Source organism: Mustela lutreola, chromosome 9 (assembly GCF_030435805.1).
Source record: "Mustela lutreola isolate mMusLut2 chromosome 9, mMusLut2.pri, whole genome shotgun sequence".
Taxonomy (NCBI): domain Eukaryota; kingdom Metazoa; phylum Chordata; class Mammalia; order Carnivora; family Mustelidae; genus Mustela; species Mustela lutreola.
Genome location: NC_081298.1, coordinates 62,999,204 through 63,014,933, shown reverse-complemented (window position 1 = coordinate 63,014,933; position 15,730 = coordinate 62,999,204). Strand labels below are relative to the sequence as shown.

Genomic DNA, 15,730 nt, shown 5'->3' with positions numbered 1-15,730 from the left:
AATACCATTTCTGTACAAAAATATCAACAAATCAAGGACTAAGAATAATCCAAATGAGGTAAATGAATAATTCACAGAAGGAAAAAAAGAAGACTAACAGAGTATGAAAATGCATTCATCTGAAATAAAAGAAATGGACATGAAAACAATGATATGTATCTTAGAAATTGGTAAGGATTAAAACATGTAAATACCAAATATTAGCAAGTATAACATAAAGGGTGTTCTAATACATTACCAGCCACAAATATAAGCGATCCCTTTAAAACATTTGTGTTTAAAGCTCCTCAATGGCTTTCCATCTCACCCAAAATAAAATTCAAAAGTCCCTGCATTCCCAACATGGCCCTCCACGGTTGACTTCCCCTTGCCAGTCCTCACACTGATAAGTTCACACTTGATTGCCCTGATATAACTGTGGTTCCTTGAATATCTCAAGCACATCTCCACCTCAGGGACTTTGCATATGCATTTCCCTCTGCTTGAATTGCTCTTCCCCACACAGCTCCATGGTCCCTTCCTTCACTTCCATCGGGTCTCCAATGAATGTCATCTCACTTGACCACCACATTAAAACAGCACCCTTCAGGGGTGTTTGGGTGGCTCAGATGGTTAAGCACCTGACTTCTGTTCAGGTCATGATCTTGGGGTCCTGGGATTGGGCCCCACATTAAGCTGAGTGGGGAACCTACTTCTCCCTCTGTCCCTCACTCTTTTCATGCTCTCTTTCTTGCTCTCTCTCAAAGAAATAGGTAACATCTTAAAAAACAAAAAACAAAGCACACCTCACTCACCATCATGCTCTATTTCCTGAGCTCTGTTTTCAGTAAAGTACTTATCACTACCCCACATATTTTGTCTTAGTATCTCTAATTCTATTTGAATGCTCCTTAGGAGCTGTCATTTTGTTTGTTTTTTTCCTTCCTATATCACTAGTGCTCAGAACAGTTTCTAGAACAAAGCAGATGCTCAAGAAATAGTTACTAAGTAGCTAAATAAATGAATGGACTGGTATCAGCTTTGTAGAAGGAAATGCCAATATGTGTTCAGAACCTTCACAGATAAGTCTTGACTCAGTATATTCTAGATGGTAAACCTCATACAACAGAAACAGATCCTCAGGGCCCCAGATAGAGATAGACAGATAGATAGAGAGATAGATATTGTGCTTACCATGTTTAAGGAAGGAAAAGACATGATCGCAACTTTCAAAAGACAACTGCAGACTTTTAAAAAATGACCATATCAGATTTGAAAAAGAACAAATCATATATCAGAATTGATAAATATAATAACCAAAACCAAAAACTCAATAAAGGATTTAAGATTTTATTTATTTATTTGTCAGAGAGAGAGAGCGAGTGCACAGACAGAGGGAGAAGCAGGCTCCCTGCTGAGCAAGGAGCCGAATGTGGGACTGGATCCCAGAATGCTGGGATCATGACCTGAGCTGAAGACAGCTGCTTAACCAACTGAGCCACCCAGGTGTCCCTCAATAAAAGGTTTAGAAGCTTATGAGACACCTGAAAAAAGTTACTGAACGAAAATATAGGTCAGGAAAAAAATACCTAGGATTAAGCACAGAGAGACAGAAGACTAAGAAATACAGAGGTTAGAGAGAGAGAGGATACACAGAGCTAACATGTATGTAATTGCAATCCCCAAAGAAAGAGAAAAGAGAAAATGGGAGCAGAGACAGTATTATTCAGGTGATAATCTGAGAATATTCCAAACTGATAGACACATTAATTCAAAGATGCTGTAAGCTAAGGAGACTCAGCAGGACAAATAAAGGAAAACCTATACCTTGAAATACCAAAGTGAAACTGCAGAAAACCCAAAACAAAGGAAAAATATCTTAAAAGTTAGGAGAAGAGGAAAAAAAAAACCCATCCTCTATGCACAACAGTAAGACCACTGTTTGAATTTTTTTTTTAAAGATTTTATTTATTTATTTGACAGAGAGAAATCACAAGTAGATGGAGAGACAGGCAGAGAGAGAGAGAGGGAAGCAGGCTCTCTGCCGAGCAGAGAGCCCGATGCGGGACCCGATCCCAGGACCCTGAGATCATGACCTGAGCCGAAGGCAACGGCTTAAACCACTGAGCCACCCAGGCGCCCCTTGAATTTTTGATGGAAAGAGTGGAGGTTGTCTGCTGAAAAAAAAAAGCGCTGCTAATTTTATAGTCCGTGAAAATATGACAAACTAAAAATGACAAAATTTGTTGCACAGTCTTACGCCAGATGAGCTACTACAGTATTCTTGAAGCAGGAGGAAATGTTTCTAGATTGTGAATCAGCTATGGAGGAGGGAAGGAAGGAGCAAATGTTGGCAAAAATAAGTGAGTAAATCCAAATGAATCTTGACTCTATGAGGCAATGATGATGACTGTTCATGGAATTTAAAATATATATGGAATTAGAATTCACAACTGCATTTGCCTGTCTGTTGGGAAAAGGCTAAAAGCAATTGCATCCTAAGACTTTACATTCTCTTAGAAGAGGATAGAAATAATCAATAATGTCAGACTTTGATAAGTTCAAGGATCTCTGTTTTAATATTTAGGGTAACCCTAAAATAATAATAATTTCAAAGATAGAGCATTATATGGAATAATTAAAAAATAATCAAGAGAAAGGTAAGAGGAAATCCAAAAGAAGGAGTCAAAAGACAGCAAGAGGGAAACGACAGATATATATAAAAGATAGTTGATTTAAACGTACATCTGTCACCGATTTCAGGATGGACTAAACACTCCAAATAAAGATTGTCATACTGGATTTGAAAGAACAAATCAGAACTCTGGGCTTTTTACAAGATGCTGGAAGAGAAAAGAGTAGAAAATGATATATGGTATAAACATTAACCAAGATAATGTTGGTATAATTATATTAATATCAAAGTAGATCTGGAGGTAGAATCTACTATTAGAGGTGAACAGAGATCCTTCATAATGACTAAAAGTTCAATAATGAACCTGTAGATACATAATAGCATGGCCTTAAAAGTATGTGTTTGTGCATGTGTGTTTATACATGCAGAAAGACATAGCCAGTTTAGGATTAAGTCCACACTAATAATGGAATAATAATAATGACATTTGCAAGGTAGCTTCTGGTAGAACAAAGCAAGCAGAGCACCCTATCACAACAAAAAAAATATGCCCAACAAATGGCCTAATGTTCATATCATAGAACTCCGAGCCCAGCTGCTACGGATTACATATTCTTTCTAAGCAAAATGAAATGTTTAAGAAAGGGAGGCCTGGGTGGCTCAGTTGGTTAAGCGCCTGCCTTCAGTTCAGGTCATGATCCCAGGGTCCTGGGATGGAGCCTCACATGGGGTTCCCTGCTCTGTTCCTTCCTCTCCCTCTGCCAACGCCTCCAGCTTATGCTTCCTGTCTCTCAAATAAATTAATAAAATCTTTAAAAATAAAAAAGAAATGTTTAATAAAATCAACTGTATATTGGACTGTAAAGCTAGACGTTATAGAAAGCAAGAATAAAAAAACTCTCTAGATAGCTTATGGACAGAAGTAGAAATCAGAATATATTTTGACAATGAATACTCATGAAAAGTTTACACCAAGACTGGTGGGATACAAAAATTTGATCAGATCACGCTTAATAGCCTGAATTAGGAAAGGAAGCTAGTCGAAATATCCATGAGATGCAAGCTCACCCCTGAAGACAGAAAAGGAGAAGCAAAATGAATCCAACAAAATGTGAGAAACAAGGGGAGCGGTAATCCCAGACAATAGTGTAATAGTAAATGAGCATACAACTGAGGGATTAACAGGAAAGAAGTTAGTTTTCTGAAAAGTGGAACATGATTGCTAAGCCCCTGAATGATTAAGAAAAGAGAGAAGGCACAATCTGAAGGAAAAAGAGACCATCACCATAGATCATATACACATGAGAAAGGTCATAAAAAAACACTCTGGAAAACCTAGTGCCAAACAATTTGAAAATCTAAAAAGAAATGGGCAGTTTCCCTAAAAACCAGCACATAGGATCTGGCACAAAAAGATACAGATTTTAAAATTGGCATATGACTAGAAATAAAAAATCTTGTCTTGAACCAAATTCTAGATCCACCTGGCTTTACTGGTGAACTCTACGAAACATTTAATAAAGAACTCCAACAGATTTAAATAGTTTCTCAGAGTAGAAAAAGAAGAAACAGTTGTTAACTCATTTTATTAGGTCAGGAAAATTTTGACACTTGGATCCAACAAGGACATCGTTATAAAGGAAATTTCAGGCCAATCTCATTCATCAACACAGATGAAAAAATTTAAGCACATTTTTTTTTTTAAATTTTCAGTGTAACAGAATTCATTGTTTATGTACCAAAGCCAGTGCTCCATGCAATACGTGCCCTCCATAATACCCACCACCTGGCACCGCCATTCTTTTTTTTTTTTTTTAATTTTTTATAAACATATATTTTTATCCCCAGGGGTACAGGTCTGTGAATCACCAGATTTACACACTTCACAGCACTCACCAAAGCACATACCCTCGCCAATGTCCATAATCCCACCTCCTTCTCCCAAACCCCCTCCCCCCAGCAACCCTCAGTTTGTTTTGTGAGATTAAGAGTCACTTATAGTTTGTCTCCCTCCCAATCCCATCTTGTTTCATTTATTCTTCTCCTACCCACTTAAGCCCCCATGTTGCATCACCACTTCCTCATATCAGGGAGATCATATGATAGTTGTCTTTTTCCGCTTGACTTATTTTGCTAAGCATGATACGCTCTAGTTCCATCCATGTTGTCGCAAATGGCAAGATTTCATTTCTTTTGATGGCTGCATAGTATTCCATTGTGTATATATACCACATCTTCTTGATCCATTCATCTGTTGATGGACATCTAGGTTCTTTCCATAGTTTGGCTATTGTGGATATTGCTGCTATAAACATTCGGGTCTGGCACCCCCATTCTTAGCAAATCTATTTTAGCAGCATACCCAAAGAGTGATACACTGTGGTTCAGTGGGTTTATGTGAAACAATGCTAACTTGCCTCATATTATGTAAGTCATCCTTTTTTATTTTACATAACAAACCAAAGGAGAAAAAATAATACACTTATAGATACTGAAAAGTCATTTAGAACACCTGAACTAGGAATTTATTATTTAAAAAGAAAACACTCTTCTAAAACTAGGAATGTAAGGGAATGCCCTTAATCTGATTTTTAAAAATCAATCTTTAGAAGCCTATAGAAGAAACAACACGCTCAAGACTGAACTATTAAACACATTTCCTTTGTTTTGAGGGTAAGCCAAACAGATTTTAGTTTTTGCTGAATTTGATAAGTTAATTATAATGTTGGTATGGAAAAGTAAAGACTGAATAATAGTCAAGACACTTTTAATGAAAAATAACTAGCTGAGGGATTTGTACCTCCCGATTTCAAGATTTAATAAAAAGCTACTGTGGTTTAGAGAGTATAGTTCTGATACAAGGTAGACAGTGGGTTAGAACTGAAGGCCCAGAAATAAATCTGCCATATTATGCCCTTGATTTTGGTGAGGCTGACACTGTACTAGGAGAGGTGTGATCTCTTCAACAAGTGGGACTTGACAATGGGACAAGATATGGAATAAAATAAAAACTTGACCCCTTTCTTACAATGTTTATAAAAATAATTTCAAGTGAGTTGTAGATCTAAGTATGGAAGTCAGAATGATGCATTTCTAGGAAAAAATCCTTCATGATTTGGGGTAAGGAAAGATTAAAAAAATAAAGACATATTAGTCAATGACTAGTCTTTTTTTTTTTTTTTAAAGATTTTATTTATTTATTTGACAGAGAGAGATCACAGGTAGGCAGAGAAGCAGACCGGGAGAGAGGAGGAAATAGGCTCCCCACTGAGCAGAGAGCCAGATGCAGGGCTCAATCTCAGGACCCTGAGATCACTACCTGAGCCAAAGTCAGAGGCTTTAACCCACTGTGCCACCCAGGCACCCCTCAATGCTAGTCTTGAGGTAGAATTTGACAAGTATGACTACAGCAAACATAGGAACTTACATTTATTGAAAGACAAGTCCACCTACCAGAAGGCGAAGCAGACCGCTGTGACAGTTTACAACAGAGGGCACCAACATGGCCAACGTAGGTCTAAAAACGTGGTGGAGCAGGTGCCATCTAGAGCAGCGCAAATTCAATCCAAGGTGTGAGGTCACGACACACACCGAGCTGGCGAAAATAAATAGACTGACAACACCACATACTGCTGAATCCTCCCTCTTACACGTGCTCGTCTACACTGCTGGTGGGAGCGTAAATCGGTGCAGCCGCGCTGGAAAACGATGTGGCATCTCTTTTAAAGTCGAAGATACACATCACCTACGATCTACTGATTTTGCCAGTAGATGGGCATGTGTACCGTCACAGACACAGGCGTGTATACAGGACAGGTGTGTACTGGGGCCCCAGGAGGTGTGCAGTGGGGAGCTCACAGCAGTCTTCACACTGAGGCAAACACTACAGCGATGCAGGTGTGTGTGGAGCAGCAGGACAAGAAATAGAGACGCACTAGTGTATTCTCTTCACTGAGTGGAGTAGAGCTACATGCAACAGCACAGATGAGCATCATAAACAAAACGTGGGGCAACAGAAACTACAGTTCAAGTGTGAATGCGGAAGTGTTAGATAAAGTAGACAAGGGGCGGGCATGGGGAAGTCTTCTGGATTTCCGGCCAATCTACTGTTTCCTGATGGGGTCAAAGAGGTATGGATGAGTGCTTTGCATTTATGTCCTCTACTTTTTACTCTACATGGGTTGTAGTTCATGATTTAAAAAAACAAAAAAAAACTTAATTCCACCTAGAATAAAGAAACATAGATTGTGTAGAAATAATTTTTTGTGTAAATAGATGGAAGGTATTAGGCTCAGGGAGCAAAACAAAATAAAAATAGAAAACCAATAAATATAAAAATTAAATCAAAATATAAAACTATTAAATATAGGAATGCCTGGGTGGCTCAGTGGGTTAAAGCCTCTGCCTTCAGCTCAGGTCATGATCTCGGGGTCCTGGGATGGAGCCCCGCATCAGGCTCCTGCTTCCTCCTCTCTCTCTCTGCCTGCCTCTCTGCCTACTTGTGATCTCTATCTGTCAAATAAATAAATAAAATCTTTTAAAAAAACTATTAAATATAATTCGTGACTGTGTGTGATGGGGTCAAAGAGGAGTCACGATTGGGGAAGTTTCTTTCTCTCACATGTGACCTTTGGCCAGTCACCAGTTAATCTGAACTTCAGTGTTCTTATCTGTAAAGCCTCCTCTTTCCTGATCGTAGGAATGTTTGAAGGTGAGAAGACTGAAGGAGATGATGTGTGTGAAATACTTTGTAAAGTTCTTTGCTAAGTTTCCTAAGACTGGTGGTAGTGTCTGTGTCCCAAGCTGGTGATATTTGGCCACACATGGATATCTCTTTACAAAATAGAAATTCTAGAAGTGTCCTTGTGCCTGTGATCTCTGTCTAGGGAGAGAATAAAGTAGAGGAACATTGACCTCCGGGGTGAATTTTTGATAACCAAATGATATTCAGGATATTGTTTAGGTGACCACTTTTTGGTAGGCTTTTCATGTAATATTTATGAATTTTTTTAATAGGCTCCCCTCTTATTGTGGACTGCAATATCACAGACACAAGGGATAATACAAATCTCCGGTGCTGGAGAGTGAATAATATGTTGGTGGATGATTATTATAATGAATCCAGACGCATCAGAGAAGGATTTGAGTGAGTGTTGTGTTTTTCTGGCTTCCCTAAAAGCCGCCAAGAATTTCCTCACTTAAGTTATTTTGTTGCGAGTACTACTTTTATAGATGCTCCTCAATGACTCCTCAACCCTCTTTGGCTTTGTCTCTCAAAGATCTCCTTAGTGCTGCGCAGGGCCGAGCTTCTGGTTCAGAGAAGTGTGAGGCCCACGTTATCAACCTTCTCACGTCCTAGTTAGACACATGAGGCAAAACATCAAGTATGGGCTTCATGCAACAAAATCAATTTCTCTCAGCTAGTCCTTAAAACCAGCCTAATTCTTATTTCGTTATATCATGACCCATGGATCCTCAAGGCTTCAGTAGCAAAGTGGGCAGCAGCACAGGGACTCTTGCGGGGGAAATAGGACTTAATCATGAACTAATTGTGTGGTAGAAACCCAATTTGTTGTGGTCTAATTGGGGTGGCATCAAGCAAGACTCACTAGTCCAAGGGATGGAAGAACTGGTGTTGGGCCCATGTAGAGTAGGTAAGTTAGCCTAAGTGGAGATGACCAGGGGAAGTCTCTGGAAGGCTGAGGATGCTGTCTGTCCCTGTCCAGAAGAAAATGCAAGTCCGGAATGGCCACCATCCATGCACCTCACCTAGCTAGTCCATGAAGCATTCTCAGGGTAACGTGATAGCCCAAAGTGTTCTCTGGAGAGAGAATTTTATTCTCTAGACTGAAGATGATACGCTATGCTGGGGAACTAGGACTCATGTATAAATGATTAGCTCCTTTCTTTTACAGGTCACACATTTTTTCCCAGAAAGATATATTTTACACAGTGAACATAACCTTCTTGGAAGTGAAAATGGAAGATTACGGCCATCCTTTTGTCTGTCATGCTGGAGTGTCCGCAGCATATTTTATTTTAAAACGCCCAGGTAATGGTTCTGAGGAATACACACTGTTCAGAGGGTTCAAAATGATGACAAGGAGACAAGTGTCTCCTTGTAGTAAAGCAATATTCAGTAGGGAAACTCAGCATTAATTTCTCGTTTGGCATTTGATGGTTTTGATCTCATTTCCAGAGCAGAGGGGAGGTCAGTGTTCCTGAAGGCAATGAGTGACCAACTCAAGAATATTGGGCTGTCACTCCTGTCTATTACCAGGGACTTTATGACTCTCATAAATATTGCACGGCACGGTCTTCTTACTGTGACTATTGCAGTACCACGATCTCTGAAGTCTATACATTATAGCTTTCCAGACCTGGGTCCCCGCAAAGGGGAAGGTGGCATTGTTGTTCCAAGAGCTGGGGAAGGACAGAGAGAAGTGGAAAAATGGATCCATCTAGGAGTTAGAAGCTAGAGGCTCAAACATGTGGTCAGGATCAGATCAGGGAAGATCCACTTGACTGTGCTGCGACTTAATCAATGGATTGCTATTTCGGTTGACCCAGAATGCATTTTAGTTATTGTGCTTTATCGTGACATTTATTTAAAGACATATAGTAGTGCATGGGGTGTCTTTGATCTCAAACTGTTTGCAACATGGTGTTACCTAGGGCAGGTCGTGATAAGCTCTTTAGGGAGTATTTAAAAAAAAAATGATTGTGCTCTTTGAACACATTTGAACACAAGAAAAGAGAATTTTCCCTTCTACCCCCCGCCCCCCTATACACACATACATGCATACACACCTTGTGGAGACTAGAACACCAGGGAGGGACTGAAAAAGGAAGTGGTGTATGCGGTGGGTTCTAAGAATGGAGAGACTTTCTCTTCCTCTGTTCTTCTGTCCCTCTTCCTCTTTCCAAGTTCTCTCCTTCCCAGAGCCTCCTTCTGTGCCATCACTGGTCTTCGGCGGTGGCAAGGGAGAAAGCTGTGCTGTTCCTCTTCTGGGATGTGTAGGAGCCTGAGCCTGTTTGCAGGGACTTGACATTCCAGGAGAACCGGTTCTCCTTCTTGATCATCTCCCACCCACTGCTTTTGCCATAATTGCTCTGCCCTGTGTTTGCAAAGCAGAGCAGGGGTAGACACCCTTTCTGCCCTTTCCCAGACTGTGCCTTGCAAACAGGCCCCTGGTGCAGACCTTGTTGGCACAGGGAGGATAAGGGGGGAGTTTGGCTCTCAGCCAATCTCAGGGAGACAACAAAGGTTTTCAGGGGAGACAGCTGATGGCTCTTTATGTATGACAGACATCGTGCTGTCAATTTTGAGTGCCTGTGAAAGCAGTTATGACAGTGGAACAATCAGGATTGTGCCACAGAACCATCGGGGAAGGTCTTCCAATAAGCATGTTCAAGGCTGTACATCGGGAGCGTCTAGTAGTGTTGGCTAAGTGAGACCTGGCAGTGTGTGTGTTTTGAGAGCAGTCCTCATGCCCTCAAGCTCAGCTGTGGCCACCATGAGGAGCCAGGCTTCTGCAGAATTTCCCTCCCCAGGTTCTTAAGAGCATGTTTCCTTCCTGAATCCTGAAATTCACGGGCTCCACCAGATTATTCTACTCCCATGTACCTATTATATTTAACTGTAAGAAAACACTTAAGCAGAATCCTCATCGACCTCTAGTATGTGTCCATTTGGCATTTGTATTATCATTATTATTGGATTATTTATATCTTTATTTGCTGTCGTCTGTAGCTCCGAATGTTCAAGCTTACTTGATAGGAGGACTTTTCGCCTTGGTAGGGGCAACAGCGTCTGTCATGTACCTCTACAGCATTTTTAAGATCGACATTGTACTCTGGTATCGAAGCGCTTTCCATTCTCCCGGGAGCAAAGAAGGTAAGTGCGGGCAACCACGGCAGATTGCCTCCTCCTTGGCTTCCGCTCATTGTAAATACACTTCATTCTATTTTACTAGCTTGCCTTTATAATGTTGTTGGCAAATTGGGAGGAAGGGCTCTCCCTGGAATGTCTCATGCTTCAGGGAAACCATTGGTTCATGGCCACAGGCATTGTTCAGTCGAATGAGGCTTGCAGCCTGGTTGTGACAGAGCAAATCTTTGCTCAGGAGAAGCACATCAACTTCTGGGACCCACTGTGACCATTTTGGAGAGCTCTCATACCTACTGCTATTTTCCAAAGAGGACGGCTTCTCCTAGAGCGACAGAGGGCTTCCCACCCGCACTGCATCTTCAACGCAAGGGCGGGGTGGGGTGGGCGGGGCATGAGCAAAGTTGACATTATGGAGGGAGATGAGCTGCCTGTGGCAGGAGCTCTTTCTAGAAAGGTTTAAGTGGCTGACTCACAAGGCTGGGGAGAGCCCTGGGTTTGCATCTGGTTCTCCACTTAGTCCCATGTGATCTTAGGAAGTGTTGAATGTTCTTCTCTTTCTTGGCTATAGAATGAGAGAAAAAAAGAAGCAAGGAGGGAAGGAGAGAAAGGAGGAAGGAGGGGAGGAAGGAAGAAGGGGAAGGGAGGAAGTGGGGAGGGAGAGGAAATGTTCAGAGCCTGCCCTCACAGAGTGTCATGGAATAACTGAGTTAACGTCCAGGAAGGCACTGAGCAAGGACCTGGGGCCCAGGGGGCACCTTGGAGTCCGAAGGCCAAAGCCAGCTGCCTCGGCCACTGCGCCCCAGGTTTCAGTCTGGTCTGTGGAGCTCCCGTCCTGCCAATCCATCTCAACACACAAATGCCTCGGTGTGATCCTGAAACTCTGAGGAACAGGTACTTCCCACCATTGTGGTGTTTTTTTCCTTTCTATTTGCATTTTATAAGTAGGCTTCAAGCTCAGCCTGGAGCCCAGTTCGGGACTTGAACTCATGACTCTGAAATCAAGATCTGAACTGAGATCAGGAGTCGGATTCTTAACTGACTAAATCGCCCAGGCACCCCCACCTCCAAAACTCTAACCCCGCAAAAGTGTGTTTTTAAAATTCTGTGCTATTTTCTTGTTGTCTCAGAATCGTTGTGATCTATTAAGGCCTTGGAAAAAAGTAATAGTCTGCTGTAATGTCCCCTGATTGGATGGGAAATTAACACATGGCGGAGAGAAGTCCCTGTGCTTCACGTGCACAGAAATAGGTACATCTATGCCACTCAGGTCCAGAGACGAGCGATGAGGACTGGAGTGGGAATTCAGGGATATATAAAGCATATAAAGCATGCAGCACAAGTTGTTGCCCATCAGTTTGAGAAAACAGCTGTCCTAACTCAGACTTTATTCTAAGCTAAATTTCCGAATTCAAAACGGTTAGTCCTGGGGCAGTGTAGAAAGCAGCATGTTCTTTCTTGAGAGCCAAATCCAGTCAGGGAGACCTGACTGTGCCTGTCCAATGCCACTGAAATCCCCTCCAGTCCAGAGGCCCTTCAGCTGGATGTGGGGTCTCTCTTCGGGGCTGTGGTCCCCACAGGGCCACCCTGTGCCTATGCTCCCACCTACGAATGTGATGGAGGAGACCTGCGTGCCCCACTTGTCTTTTCTTTTCTTTTTTTTTTTTTTTTAAGATTTTATTTATTTATTAGACAGAGAGAAATTACAAGTACACTGAGAGGCAGGCAGAGAGAGAGAGAGAAGGAAGCAGGCTCCCTGCTGAGCAGAGAGCCCGATGCGGGACTCGATCCCAGGACCCTGAGATCATGACCTGAGCCGAAGGCAGCGGCTTAACCCACTGAGCCACTCAGGCGCCCCCCCCCCCCCCACTTGTCTTTTCTGACACACACACATGAGTGGCCCGCCTGCTCTCTGTTTACTGACTGAAGGGACACTGGGGACACTTCAGTGGTGTTCACATATCTCTGGTCCTGGTGCGTGTCTCACTCCCTGACTCACTGGGACTCCCAGGGGCATGAGAACCCAGGGCTGGTGCAGCTGCCTGCTGGTGAGGTCGAGTCTAGCAGGAAGAGAAAAAAGGAATAGTGACTCACCCAGAGCAGGGGGAGCTGAGCAGATGACAGACTTAGGGAGCCCCACCCTCTGCGGAGACAGGGCTCCATCCCAAATTCCGGCTGAGAGTTTGGGCATTGGAGCTCAGTCGGCCAGGGTTCCTCTTTCTTTCTTTCCTTCTTTCTTTCTTTCCTGCTTGCCTGCCTGCCTTCCTTCCTTCCAAGATTTTATTTATTTATTTGACAGAGAGAGACATAGCAAGAGAGGGGACATAGCACAGGGAGTGGAAGAGAGAGAAGCAAGCTTCCTGCCAAGCAAGGAGCCTGATGCGGTTCATGACCTGAACCGAAGGCAAACACTTAAGGACTAAGCCACCCAGGCGCCCCTCCTCCTTATTTTTCTTAATTCAGATAAGTGCTTGTATACTTTCTGACTAAATGTCTAATCTCTACAGTTCCATCTATGAGAGCAACCCCTATAAATTCCTCTCTGAGTGTTGGCTTTGGCAATGAGCTTGTGATGAGACTTAAGATTTGTCCCAGTTTGGTATTTCTTCCAGCATTGTGTCCCTGGGGGATATTTTCTGAGTTATGGGGGGAGCTTGTGGAGTAAGGGGTGGCAATAGGAATGAAGAAATAGATAAATTGTGTCCTTCTTGTGATAAATTATTATCCCAGCTGGATGAGTTAGGCTTTATAACATGAGTAACAGGTGGTGGGTATAGCTCAGTTTTATTGAGTTATCGCCAGCCCTAGTCCATGGGTTCTGTATATTCTCTAGTAAATTATCGGAGTGACTTTAAAATTCTCCTTCCAGGTGTGCATGCATGTACAAAAATGTAAGTGTTAGTTTACACATCTAGAGAGATTTGCATAGGTCTCACCACCTTCCAAATAGGTTTGTGGAGAATATACATGTAGAACACAACAGTTAAAAACAAAAACAAAATAGGTACAGTGAACAGAAGGTACAATGGTAAAATAAAGCTTGGGGGTAGAACTGATGACAAATCTTGGGCACTTTTTGAAGATGAGTTGGCTTTAGAAGTAAAGGCAAAAGCAATGACAAGATGCATTGTGTGTTGTTCACAAATACTCTTCAATTGCTTATGAGAGCATGTGGCTTCTTCTGGGTCTGTTTTCGGAGGTAGAGTTTTTGTGGGGAGTTCTCATATTTAAAGGGTGTAATATAATGAATCTTGTCTACGGCAACATTCCTGTGGTAAAAGTGGTAGCATGTTGAATGTGACTTTTCTTCTAGTGTCTTCCATGTTAGGGTTAAAAGGCCAAACCTCATGAAATTATGTCAAAGCACTTATGTGAAGGCCAGATTGATTCTGTCTGATTTTTCATTGGGTCCAGTTTGATTAGGTTTGAAATTTAGCAATAACATAAAAGGAATTGAGGAATTAGCAATCTCTCATAAACATGAATACTTGCCCATAAACTCTTGTGTTTCTGCCAATGGCCCAGAGAGGCACATGCAGACATTTCAGCATCAAAATTAGGGCTGAATATCCTCAGGAGAAAAAAGGAGCTTGGCCAGAACCTAGATGAACTGTCTAGGTTTATCCACTATATAGAGGGAGACTGTGGGATATCTGCCAGCAGGCCCTTTCCTTAAAAACTTACCAATAGGTCTACATTTCTATAGTTTTCTGGGTGAGATAGACAGTTGGGGGGATGGGGCATGTCAGACTCATCTTAATCTATTGCCCATTGTTACCTTCCCAATTGCTGTTACAGTTACTATGGCTGGGAAGCAAATTACCTCAAAACTCTGTAGCATAGAGCAGCCATTTATTTTGCTGATGGGTTCTTTGGGTCAGGATGTGAACAGGCACTGCAGGAATGGCCTGTGCCACCTCCACAATGTCTGGGCACCCCGCTTGAGGACTATCTTTTGATTTTGGCTATTAGTTGGTGGCCTCAGTTTCTCTCCCCAGTGGCCTCTCCGTGTGGTCTCTCTTGTGTGGGCTACTTTGAGCTTCCCCACAGCATGGCGACTGGTTTCCAGGGGCTAGTGTTTCAAGAACAGGAGAGCCAGGAAAACCCATTCTTTCTCTTATGACTCAGACCCTGAATTTTTAGAGTCAGTTCTACAACATTCTATCTGTCAAGGCAGGTACAGAGTCCTAGTCAATTTTAAGGGAGTGGAAATGGATTCTACCTCTTTATCGGGGGTGTGGTCGGTTCTGAAAGAGCCTGTGGAACTGGAAATATGGCTAGGGCTAGTTTCTTAAAAAATGCAATCTGACACACTTGCACAGGACTAATCAGGGATACACTTTGTGACGTTTCCTCGACCCAATTCTCATCTCAGCCACACCAGAGGGAGTGGTAGACTTGGGTTTGAATCAAGGCTGGCCACTTAGCTGCTCAAAGGCCAGAGACATAACATAGCCTTGTCTGTCTCAGCGTTCTTTCCCGTAATCCGAGGATACCAATGTGACCCTCACCGTGACTATGACAGCCAAAGCTGGCGGGAAGTTGTCTGAGAGCGCCCTTCAAAACCACAGGTTGACAGGAAAAGCAAAATGGCCTCAAGCTTGATTTTTTTTTTTTTTTGCTATATTGGCGAATAAATGATAGATTGATAATTTGAAAGTTATGAGAACCCACTGCATTTTAAGAATGAGCCACCAAGGTAACATTTCTACTCAAAAGCTTAGAAAGAAAAAAAAAGACCAAAAAGTTGGTAGCATTTTATATTTTTACCTTCTAAAATGTGTGAGAGTTGCTCACTACCCAACTCTCTTTTGTCTCTGAGTCTGCACCTCTCTTTTCTTTGAAAAGCAGGGAACATGGAACACTGTCAAAAGAGAGAATTCACTTAGCAAACATAGGTTTTTGTTTTGTATTGTTTTTTAAGGAGCAGGAAGAAGGAGAAAGAGCCTGAGAGAAGAGAGACATGAGTGGCAGGGTTTCTGACAGAGGTGGTGATAAACACAGATTTATAGACAAAAATCACTGTATTCATTCAGGATGTCTGCTATGTGGTGAGAAGAGTACCAACCCAACCAATCTTTTATCATAAAAGGATGAAATATTATCAAGATTTTAAGGAAATTTACATTCTTTCTAAAATGTTTAAAAATAAAGCCTTTATGAAATCTTAATATATTTTTTTTTCATATAGCCTCTGGCTATAGAAAGTCAAGAGTATGACAACAAAT

At 42.0% G+C, this 15,730-nt stretch overlaps 1 protein-coding gene across 2 annotated transcripts in view; it reads left to right on the top strand.

Moving 5' to 3' along the window:
• IL1RL2 (interleukin 1 receptor like 2) overlaps positions 1–15,730 on the top strand; it is a 38,395-nt gene that overhangs the window by 12,922 nt on the left and 9,743 nt on the right. For both annotated transcript variants that reach the window (XM_059134407.1, XM_059134408.1), the window contains exons 7-9: positions 7,631–7,760; positions 8,530–8,666; positions 10,368–10,511. In XM_059134407.1, the coding sequence (XP_058990390.1) occupies positions 7,631–7,760; positions 8,530–8,666; positions 10,368–10,511 (411 nt within the window). The remainder of the gene's footprint in view (positions 1–7,630; positions 7,761–8,529; positions 8,667–10,367; positions 10,512–15,730) is intronic.